General features: G+C 40.7%; 1 protein-coding gene across 2 annotated transcripts in view; it reads left to right on the top strand.

The window, feature by feature from the left end:
- Positions 1-604: 604 nt before the first annotated feature.
- The window catches only part of SCAMP1 (secretory carrier membrane protein 1), a 40,294-nt gene continuing 28,809 nt past the window's right edge, over positions 605-12,089 (top strand). The window contains exons 1-2 of one of the 2 annotated variants that reach the window (XM_015652643.3): positions 608-816; positions 3,954-4,033. Coding sequence is in view for 1 of the 2 variants with exons in the window: in XM_015652642.3 (XP_015508128.1) it covers positions 760-816 (57 nt within the window). In the remaining variant the exon portion in view is untranslated. Of the gene's footprint in view, positions 817-3,953; positions 4,034-12,089 lie in introns of both variants that reach the window. The other variant, XM_015652642.3, reaches the window with a different exon arrangement.

Below are 12,089 nucleotides of genomic sequence, written 5' to 3'. Positions count from 1 at the left end.
CAGAACCTGAGCATCCACAAGCTGGGCAAACTATTTACCATGCCAACAGGAGGTGGGAGCGAGAGGGTAAATTCGTGTTTTAACAAGTAAGGCTTTCTAACTACCTTAGCTCGTCCACTTCACTCCCCAGACCAGACCGGCCGGCCCTGAGGGGAGCGGAGGGGCGGGGAGGCCGCACGGGCCCGGCTGGGGCGGGACGCGCGCGCACTAACGGGGCCAGGCCGCTCCTGCCTGCCCACCGGCCCAGCTGCCCCGCCGGGGAGCCCCGGGCCTCCTTTCCCCCGGCTCCCCGCCAGCCGAAGGCGCGGGACACGGCCCCTATTGGCCCACAGAAGCAGCTGTGAACACGAGGACGGCCCCTAACTGCGGGCCCTCCCACCAACAGCTTATATCCACCCCTCAGCCAGCCGGCCGGCCGGCGAACCAGCTCTTCTCGCGCTCCGCGCTCCTTTCGCCCCGCCCAGCCAGGAGGGCCCGGCTCAGGCATGAGCTCCGCTGTCGCCTGCCCCGGGAGCGGCCGCCCCGCCTTCATCCCTTTCTCTCTCCCAGGGCCATCCCACCCGTAACTTCACTTCCGGGGCGGCCATTTTGGGCGGTCCGTGGCTGGTCGGTGCGGCGGGGCGGGCTCGGCCCTGGCCGAGGGGCTGTGACAGCGGCTGTGACAGCGGCGGGGGGGACACCTGCGCTGGGCACTGTCGGGGCGCCGCCGCAGGGGCAGAGCCGCCGCCCGGGGACCGCAGCGCCCGCCTGTGCCCCGCCATGTCGGACTTCGACAGCAACCCTTTCGCCGACCCGGACCTCAACAACCCCTTCAAGGTGAGGGGGCCGTGAGGTTTCCTCGGTGTCGGTCTCCGCCGAACCTCGGGCTTCCCGCGAGAGGAAGCAAGCAAGGAAGGAAGGACGGAAAGGGGGAAGGGAATAAGAAAGGAAGGAGGGAAGGACCCCGTGGGAGCTGCGGGCCGGGGTCTTTACACTCAGCGGGCTACGGAGGCCCGGGGTGGGGGCGGGGCGCGGAGGATAAACAGCGTTTCACAACTTCAGGGCTCCGTGCTTCCTTCTGTAGCTAAAATAACACGAGTTGTATTTCAGATGTGTTATTTCGATGGAAAAAAAAGAGAAAAGTTTGGATCTTTTTTATTTTGACCCTAGCTTTGTGCTAGGGGTAACGCTACTACCGTCTTTTTTTCGTTCGTGTGGTTGAGATAAATAGTTACCGTATGAATTTGGGTATATGTTGAGTTTACCCTCTTCTTCTCTAGCCTCCTCCCACCCCCTTCAAGCTTACTGGTTCCCTTACCTTATGTCTAAAGTAACCAGGGTACCAATGGCTGGAAATGAGTTCTGTGCTGCATCTCAAACTGATTTGTTGTAATGTACTATAAAGCTTTTAGTGTTTGCACTGTTGCCTTGTCATACAGGTGTGAATTCTTTCTTCCCTCACTGGCTTTGGCTGTCAAAACGAACTGATCTCCCTGGATGCTTCCCCTCCTGTTTTTTCCTTTGTTTATCTGAATCCAGCTCAACTAACTTCTGAAGCTACCTGCTTTGATAATATTACTGAACTTGTTGCAGGCATTTTAAAGCATGCAGATAGTATATGGCAGTGAGTTTAGAATGTTAGCTGGAATAGGTAAGCTTTTTAAAAATTGATCTGTCACATTTCAAGCCAAGCATACTTCTGTTGACGTAGATGCTGGAAGCATAGTGTTCCTAACATTTGTTCATTAGAGTCAGCCTGAATCATTAGTTTAGTTTTTATGGTCATAAAACGTAGGCAAGTATTCATTAGGCTAGAATTCCATAGGATATGATCTGTTTTCACTTGTATGCAGTGCAATGACCTTCCAGGTGAGCACAAGTCCTGGTGTTGAGACTGGTGCCAACAATAGTGTGGGCTGGTACCAATGTCAGTGAGCACTGTTCTTTTTGGCACCAAGCACTGAAAAGGTGGTGTTCTAGAATTCTTCAGCAGCAGAAATACATGATGCTTTTTGTCCTATTTCCATCCTTTTTGTAATAGTTAATCAAATAACATCTAGCAAAATCCAGGGCAGTAAGGGGTATTAGACGCAAAATAGCTGCCTCTGCAGTGCTCATCAGGCTGTGTTACTGGTCCTGTGTAATGTTGTGAGACCTGAACTAAGCACACACCTGAATTATACTTCCAATTTGAAGATACTGCTTGAAGTGCAAAAGCTTATTCTAGTTTCTCTTTAGGGGAAAGACTTCTGTTGTTACTTTGGGCAGAATCCATGCTCCACTTCTCATCTGCAGTGCATCATGATAAAAGGAATCTATAACAGATTCTCTGTAACATGAAGCTCTCTGTTTGGATTTCTTCATTTGCAGAAGATGGTTCAGGAAAGCTGTGCACTTTTCTTTTTACAAAGGTTTTTTTTGCCTTCCTTCAGTCTTTGCTAACTTCCATCACATTCTATTGCCCATAAAAGGTAATCTTGCATACCTTTACTTACCTGTGCATTTAACTTAAAGAGGCAAAAGGCCTCATATATTAGCTAAAGCTTGATGGCCATCTTGTTGGCAGAACAGCTTTGAAATTAGTGGGTAGTAATGCATGTATGTATTTAAGTTTTGTCTATGCATTTTGAAATACTTTATGCATAGAATCAGTATTTCCAGATGGACCCTGACAGCCACTTAGGCATATTGTCTAAACGTTGTATCCTTATGTATTCACATTTTTGTCTTTGCTTGATATTTTTGTATACGATGTGATTAGTTGTTCTTCTTGCTTTTGGAGTTTCTTCCTGTGCTAATGTAAAATCACAAAGTATTATGGCAGAGAAGGGGTGGGAACGCATCAGGTGGAAGAGTTGTTGCCAAGGTCTAAACATAGATCTTATTCTTTTTAAACATTTTGGTTTTACTAGCTGTCTGTGATCTACATGGGAGGTTTCCTGTGACTGTTTCTATGCCTTTTAATAAAAATATTAGAGCAGAGCTTCTTGCTTGATGTTGAATTAAATAAAAGTGTTCCCTGAAAAGATAAAGCATAAACATGTAGTGCCTTTTTAGTATTTTGGCTAGTTAATACTTTTGGAAGTCTATAAGTAAATTATCTGCCGGAAAAACTGCAATTACCTTACCTGGCTTGATCTTGAAGTGTTGTGGATTTTGAGACAAGTGGCTACCTAACCTTTGAATTTTTTTTCCTCATTGTTGCTTTAAAAAAAGCAGCAAACTGGAACTGAATCCAGAGTCAGATATGCTTTTGAAGTCATTGTTTTCCTCTCTAAATAAATGTCCTCTGAATGCTATACCAACAAAGCCAGAAGATGGGTTTTTTGAAAGACAGAGGATACTGAAACAAACAGATAGGTGACATACTAACATTTACAAGCTTTTGATAACCCTAAGGTTGTGCAGAAGAAAACGCATCCACGTACCATACAAATGAAGATGTGAGAATCCTTTTTTAAGATGATGTATTAGTAGTGTGAAGAAGTACACAGTTGGTGTAACCTCAGGTATTATGATTTGAAGCAGGTTAGTAGTGAAATATATTAATTTTGTTTACTAAGAAGCAGTAGTCATAGCTACAATTCATGAGTGTGAATTCACACTTCGTAAAGTTCTCACAAATGCTGCAGTCCCAGAGTGCCCAAACAGGGTGAGCAGAGCAGACATGGTGATGGGACCTGCATTCAGTGCTAGGCAAATATATAGAGAGGAGACAGATCTGAGCACAAGTTAGAAAGTCAGGATCATGTCCAGAGAAAGTAAACAGGATCAGTCAACAGTCTTCTGATGATCAGGTAAGGTATTAGTAAAGAGTGGGGGTCTGACCACTTAAGAGAGGTTTGGGAATCCTCAAAGTCCTGTCAGTCTGCCTTAAATAGGGTAAAGCAGCATGTAATAAATTTTGTATGAAAAAACAAAGGCACATTTCTAATGCAGCTGTCTCTTTGTGTTCTTTTTTTTTTATGTCATAGGATAGGTGATAGTTGTAGTCTTCTGTCTTGGGAGGTGATACAGTTACAAAGGTTCTGAAATAGCAGTCTCAAAATTCAGTGTAAGTATCATTTACTCTGAAACAATCAGCAGTTCATCTACAATAAAAACTATTGGTTCTGTGTTCTTGGTTTGATTTTTTTTTTTCTAAGTGAACAATGCTACTACTCAGAGAGGTTTTTTTTAAGTAGAGCTGTGAATTTCATAGGTCTTTGGATCTTGGCTGACAGATGGCACAAGGTTTGAAAACTGGCTGTTAATTATCCAAACATATGAAACAGTTATTTTTTGGTGGCTGTAGAATGAGAACTATAAAGACTTGAGTAGTGCTCATAAATTCTATTGGGTCAGTTCATCTGATGTGTTTAGCTCTGAGCAGTTGCATATATTTGACACCACAGAAATTATGATAGGCCTGAAAACCAACAGAAAATTTAAACATTCCTGTTCAAATGTGAACGATGACCTTCTGAGAAAAGCCAAATCACTATGTGATAGGAAGATTTTTCTTTTTTCTTCACCAGATTTAGTGTAGGAGGGCACAGTCAGAGCAGACCTCAAATGTATGTATTGTTAAGTATTTGAGTAGTTTTTTTGAGTGGGATTAGGGATCCAAACTGTGGTTACCTTTGAGTTGTTGCTCAAAAAATACACAGATCTTGGTTCTGTCATGACCGTCATTCTTGTTTGGATGGCTGAGATACTCTGCGATATCCAAAAATGGGACTTAATTGCTCCTGCTGGGGTCACAGGATTACTTGAGTCACTAGAGCTAAGTACAGAAGTAATTCCAGTTATAAATTTGATAGTACACTTAGTCTTGACTCACATGAGCACAAATTAATCTCCTGTCTGGTTTGGTGGGAAATACAACCTGGAGGTTTGATACTGAAAGCAGTTGTGCGAATGACTGCTATCTTCTGTGGCAGCAGAATCTATACAATTTATAATGTGGTTGCTGAAGTGAAGCTAAAGTGGTACAAACTCAGAGGAAGAAGGAGAAGTTCTGATTTATTTTTTTTTTAAGAATTGTGACCCTTACTAGATAAAATGTTTGTGCAGCTTTAGAACGAAGCAGTTTTGTTGCATGCCTATATGTATAACTGAATTTTAATTCCTGTATCTAACTAAAATATACCGTTTTAAGTTAGTAAAGGACATAAAATATAGGTATTTTTTCTGACTTTTACTATCTGGTTTCCCTTCATGTCTTCAAAAATTATGAAATTTTGCATAATTTAATGCTGAACATTGTGGTAGTTGATTGTCCTTTAGCTGTCCTACATGGAAGTTGGATTTCAAGAGTAGACTTCATCAGTGTTGTAACTGCACTGTAATCTGTTAAAAATGTGAAGCATTTTAATAGTTATTCAGTATCTTACAGCTGCGCTTTTCCCTCTAGACTTTCATTGAAGTATTAGCACATATGCCTAGTGTTACTATTACACTGTATACCGAGATTCAGCATTACAAAGAGAAATATATACATATCAGAGCTGTGAGATGTAGCTGATACTTTATTAGGCATCCAGTACTCCATTGCAAGATGAGGCTGGTGCAAACTTTAGCACAATTTTGGCCTTGTCGGCTTCTGAAGTTCTTTTAGGTTTCAGAGGTGGGGACCTTGCCTTGCTTAGTAGCTCAAAACCCTTCACAGCTCTGCTTTCATGTGATGAATGTGACATATTACAGGTAGCATTCAAGAGGCAATATAAGAAAGCCCAGTGGGCTACTTTTGCAATATTCTATTTAATAATTGTATTCAGGCAGAGTGGGAAGGAAAGCTGTTTGAACATATGAGGGAGATGGGAAAATGGCTGATAAATGATTGGTATGTTAAACTTGAAAAACTTTGAATTATGAAAGAATGTTATGTGGCTACTTGGGTATTTTTAATTTTTTTAATAATTACAAGTCCAGAATTTTTTTACCAAATGTTTATTCAACTTGTGTGAATTGCAATTTCAGAAGCTTAATCCAGCAGTCTCATGGGACTGAGAAACACTCCTGAACTGTTTATGAAAAGTGTGAGAGATAATTTTCTCTTTGGTAAAGAAATTAAAAAATACCAACAGTTTCAGGCATTTTGTGTTGCATTTTTGCTTAATTTTCTGACCCAGTGGTGTTATCTTAGGGAGTACTTCACAGAGATCAAGAAGTACAACTGTTACTATAACCTGTTCCCACCCTCAAAATCAAATTCCACAAAACTTCAGGATGAATTCTTACTTAAATATTACTTTCCAACTAGCTTAAGTGATTTTTATTGGAAATTGTTTTCAATTGCTGATATGTTGTAAAAGCATTATCATCTCTATCCAAATTGGTGTTTGGTGTTTATAAACTCCCATTTCCTGACCTCTGCAATAAAATACTGCTTTTACTTCCCTGCTAGTCCTTGGGACTAAACTGAAAAAATGTTCTTTGCAGAAAATGTTTTTGTCTTTTTGGTAGAAGGATAGGTATACCTCTGAGTTAAAGTTTTTTCAGCAACATGAATGACAGTTTGGAGGGTCCGATTCCTAGTTCACTATATTCCCCTCACTTAAATCAAAATCACAAGTAACAAGGTAAGCTTAGATGATGGTGTTTTTAAGATTATTACTACATTATGTATTTTATAGAAGTATTTTGCTGATGGTGGAACAATTCCGGACCCATATCCAGTGAACAGTAATACCAAGCATTGTTAGATATATTTACTTCTTCAGTCTTTAATTTGGTAGTGTCTTCTGTGTTAGTGAAACTGGTAGGTAATGACTAGTTTGGTATCCTAGACAACAGAGGTCTATTCCCTTCAATTTTGTTTTTTAAAAAGCTGTAAAAGCTCACAAAGAACAGATTATTCTGCTCTGCTTTAAACATTCTGGTTAGTAATTAATTGTATTTGTATGCCCTCTGTGATTATTAGGTATTCAGTTAATTATATCTATATGTGAGCATAATTTGTTAGCTTGGCCCAGAAGATGTTTTTAATAGTTCTACTGGTGTTTTTGCCAGTATGAAATATAAATGTCTTGTTTTTTCTATGTCTGTTTTGTCAGTTTGTGTTACTTTTTGTTGGGGTGTTTTTTCTTACTTTTCCATTCTTGGTATAATAAATAGGCTGCTGCTTGTACCTGTCTTGCTGGGATTAAAAAAAGTGTGTTAATATTTCCTTTTGAGATTGAGGACAGAGGCTGCAAGAAGTAGGTAAAAGGAAAGATTTAGATGGAAAACAGCTAAATTAAGTTGTGCTACTTTCTTAAAACTTCAGTCTCCTAAACTAATTCAGATCGTGAAAATGTCATCTGAAATGACTGTGTGACTTAAATGCAGCAATAGCTACAGTAGCTGAGTATGAAAACTAGTCTGCTTTTAATTCACTTCTGTGATTGTATGACTAATGGTTAAATGAAAAGGTCAGAAGCTCTGGGTTTGAACTGGCAGGAGTTTGGGTGAGATAAAGCTGGGTGGAATATCAGATATGGAAAATAAATTATTACAGCACAGATTCACTTATTTCTGTGGAATATTAGTTTTTACTGTTTTTTAACTAGTAGAATATGGATGTCATGCAGCATGGAAGTTTGATAGCATTGATTTAAATACCACTTCTTCTGAGTATGCCATCGTGCACAACATTTATTGTTTGCATTTATTATTCAAACCCTGAACAATTTCTAAATTCAGTGGGATTTTTTTATTCTGCAGCAGTGAGTATGAGTGCTTCACAGTTTTCATCGCTGTGTTTAGATGAGTTTGCGTTTGCTCCATTTTCAAAATGAGATGCAATGAGTATAAGGTAAATGATTCAAAACAATTTTTTGTGTTTTGTGGGATGTAAGTTCTAATCTCTTCAGAAATACTGTAAGTAGTCTTTTGGAATATGAAGTGTAGCTCCCGCTGGTATCAGCCATTTGATGCACTGTAGGTGTTCAGAACGATGAGAATAGCACCTACACTTGGGCACCCTGATTGTGAAGAGCTGAGGGTAGTTCCAGCAATGAATGAGTTATAGGAGAGAGACAAATTTCCTGGCTGGTATGTGTTTTCTTCAGCTGTGATATTCCTCTTTTCTCGTGATGGCTGGTTTCCTTTTCCTTGAGTCTTTCTGTGTCACAAACTTCTATTGAAGTCCAGACTGTGTAATTCAAGTTTTCTGAATGCAGAATTTGAATGCTTTTTGCAGTGGTGAAGTTCAGTTTGTGTATTTCAATACAACTGTAATTTTATTCCTTTACTGAGTAATGAAACTTTACTTGAATAGAGCTATTATTGGATGTCCTCTGGGTTATTCAGTTTTTTTTTTTAGAGCTACTGCTACTTTAGCAAACAGTAGCAGTATTTGGAAGAGGTGTAGCAATTGTCAATTCATAATGGGAATGGACTTCAGATAAAAGTTTTCTTGCTCTAATCACTGTGTCTATTTAATGTTGAACTTGCTTTTGAGTGCTAAGACTGTTGCTCTAGTACACCTTGTTGTCTCAACATATGTTTTCTTTTATTTGTCCATGGACTGTCACAATAAATGTACAAAGTAATCTAAGGAGTTTTTGACCCTGGTCTTCTCTAAAACACTTAGAGAAAAAAGGGCTTTCTTTCATCAGATATTATTTTTGCTGTTATGTTGTATTTCTGAATATAGATTACTCTTCTGAATTTGACTTGACCACTGTTTCGTGCTTTTTGGAAATGGCTGCTTTTCAGTGGGAGTATCATTAGTCTCACTTTAGTTAATCAAATAATTGAATTTATGGTCTGCAGGGACAGTTGGGCTGAGTTATTTGGTTAGTAGTGCACTCTTCAAACAAAAGTTCGGTGTTCAAATATACTTTTTAAGCAGCTAATTCAACCTAAGATCCTAGGTGTTACTGAAGTAATAATAGTTAGACATACTGTTTCACTGTGTGGCTGATGGTGAGTGATCACAAGTTGCATGTCTATACTTGAACATTTTTTCTGTGAAAGAGGCAATTATATGCGAGTGTTTTTGAAAGGGGTATCATACTGAAAGGATGAACAAAGTATTTTATTAGTGCTAATTGATATTAACATATAAAGACTGGAATAAGTGTACTAGGTCTGACTAGGATGGAGTTAATTTTTTCACAGCAGTCCCTGTTGTGCTGTGTTTCAGATATGTAACCAAAACAGTGCCAGGAAGGCACTGATGTGCTGGCACATTGCTATGCAGTGCTTGTATAGCACCAAGGCCATCTTTGTTTCACACTATTGCTTCCCCTCAGGGAATAGACTTGGGTAAGCAGCTGGGGTGGGGGTACACAGGCAGGACCACTGACCCCAGCTGACCAGAGAGATCTTTCATGCTACATAACATTGTGCTTTGCAGCAACGCTGGTGGTGGTGGTAGTAGGGGAAGCTGTTCCAAGCAGCCATTGCTCTGATGCTGAATGGGCATGTGTGTCTTGGTGGGAGGTGGTAAGCAATTGCCTTTGGATGACTTGTAGTTCGTTGGTTTTTTTTTTGCCTCTACCTTGCCCTCTCCCCTCCCACATTTAAACTGTCTTTTTTTTTTTTTAACAACCACAAGTTTTATTTGCTTTCTCTGTTTTGGTTCTTTCCTGTATCCCACTGCAGAGAGCAGCGAGTGAGCAACTAGTCTGGGGGCTTTGCTGTTGGCTACAGTAGACATACCACAATAAGATAAAAGTTTTCAGCTATATATAACTTTCTACTGTTCTGTATATTGAATTATGAAATTGTCTTATTTATATTAACTTTGTTTTAACTTCATTTTCATCTTGTACTGATGAGTCTAGTAAACCAATGTGCAATTCAAATGTTATATTTTATTACTCTCATATTTTTAATGTACTTTTCTATTCAACATTTTAATGAATTTCTGGCTGAATTTTGACAAGGAACATTCTCACCTCACCGTGTTTTCCCTCATTTTTGTTGTTCATCTGCACAGCATTTCTTGATAGCCACTTTAGCAAAAAACATGGTAAAAATTAGTTTACCAGTTTATGCAGGACTTGATGATTCTTCAGTACTAACAATGTATTTGAGTCTAGCATGGTAACTATGGCAGGCTTGTGAGGGAGACTGACCAGCATGGCTGTTTTGAAACAACTAAAGATGAGTCAAATATAAGAAAGTTGATGTTGAATTGCATTTAACATTGTTTTGTATACATCTTTAGAAGGGGTGATTCTTTTTCAGTGATCATTGAAATACTGCTTTGCAGCTAAATGTCTGCTTTAATAAAATGTGGTTTGTGACCAGAGGGTGTTTTAAGTATGCTTATGTATGTGAGTTTCTTTAAAATATACAACATATATTTTTTTTCGTTTTTGAGGCAATGATTTTTATTAAGATTTTTCATAGCAAACTTTTTAAATTGCATCATATGAACAATTTTGTGAGTATGGCTATTGGAAAAAATAGACTTGTTCTGTCTTGCTCTGTCCCTTGGGATTTTAGAACTGATAGGAGTTCTGCCCTGTTATTTTTTCGAGCTGTAAATAAGTTGACTGCAGCCGTTAAGAAAGTCCTCTTCCTGCAGCTGCAGATAAAGTTCCTGCTAACAAGACTAAGCTAAGGCCATAATTGATGCTTATTCTAAGAAGGCAGATTCTGTATTTAAATTTGATTTTTATTTCATTTAGCTTTATAATTTCTTTATTTACTTAAGTGTAGATTAAGTCACTTATTACATTTTTTAAAAAAATTATATTTATGTGATAGAATCGTAGACCAGCTTGGGTTGGACAGGACTTTAAATATCATCTAGTTCCATGCCTGCAGCCATAGGCAGGGACACCTTCCACCAGACCAGGTTACCCAGAGCTGGCCTTGAACACTTCCAGGGACGGGGCATCCACAGCTTCCTTGGGCACCCTGTTCCGTTGTCTCACCACCCTCACAGTAAAGAATTCATTTGCAATATCTAATCTAAACCTACTCTCTTTCACTTTGAATCCATGCCCCTATTCTTGTCACTACATGCTCTTTTGTAAAAAGTGTCTCTTCATCTTTCTTGTATGTTCCCTTCAGGTACTGGAAGGCCATAATTAGGTGATCTATAAACCGTCTCTTTTTCCAGGCTGAAAAACCCCAATTCTGTCAGCCCATCTTTATATAAAAGGGTGGTGCTCCATCCCTCTGACCATCTCGGTGTCCTCCTCTGGACTCACTCCAGCAGGTCCTTCCTGTGCAGGGTCCCCAGAGCTGATACAGCCCTGCAGGTGGGGTCTCAGCAGAGCAGAGCAGAGGAATCCCCTCCCTGGCCCTGCTGCCCACGCTGCTCTGGATGCAGCCCAGGACACGTTTGGCTTTCTGGGCTGGGAGTTCCCGTGGCTGGGTCATGTCCAGCCTCTCACCCAGCGGCACCCCCAAACCCCTCTGGGCAGGGCTGTTGTGATCTGTCCATCCCCCAGCCTGGACTCAGACCAGGGCTGCTCTGACACAGGTGCAGCACCTTGCACTTGGTCTTGTCAGACCTCATGAGATTCCCATGGGTACCTACTTAGAGCTTGTCCAGGTCCCTCTGGACGCCAACCTTCAGCTGTGTCAGCAGCACCACTCAGCTTGGCATAATTTTCAGATTTGCTGGGAGTGCACTCAATCTGTTTATGTCATTAATGAAGATATTAAGTAACACTTGTCTCTGATGTCATCAATCACCTGTCTGTCCTCCATGTGCCTTAGCACAGTCTACAGGAGTTTAAGTACCATCATCCTCCCAGACACAGAAGTGAGGCTGAAGGGGAGTAGTTCCCTGGGTCCTCCCTTCTACCTTCCTTAAAAATGGCTACCATGTTTCCCCTTTTTCAGTCACCTGGGACTTGCCCTGAGTGCTGTGACTTTTCAGATGTCATGGAGACTGGCTTGGCAACTACATCAGCCAGTTCCCTCAGTACTCTGGGATGCATCTTGTCAGGTCCAACAGACTTAGCTAAATTCCAGTTCTTCAGGTGGTCATGAACCTCATCTTTTGCAGTGCGTATTACTTTGTTCTCCCAGTTCTCCTCCAGTCATCCATCCACTTCAGAGGTCTGCAGAGCTGCCTGTGAAGGCTGAAGCAAAAATGTTGAGTACCTCAATCTTCTCTTCCTTCATTATTACCAGTTTTCCATTGTTACCAGCTGCATTACTGGGGGTGAACTTCT

The sequence above is a fragment of the Parus major genome, chromosome Z, assembly GCF_001522545.3.
Source record: "Parus major isolate Abel chromosome Z, Parus_major1.1, whole genome shotgun sequence".
Lineage (NCBI taxonomy): Eukaryota > Metazoa > Chordata > Aves > Passeriformes > Paridae > Parus > Parus major.
Note: the sequence above shows the minus strand (reverse complement) of the source record. Positions and strands in the feature narration are given on the sequence as shown.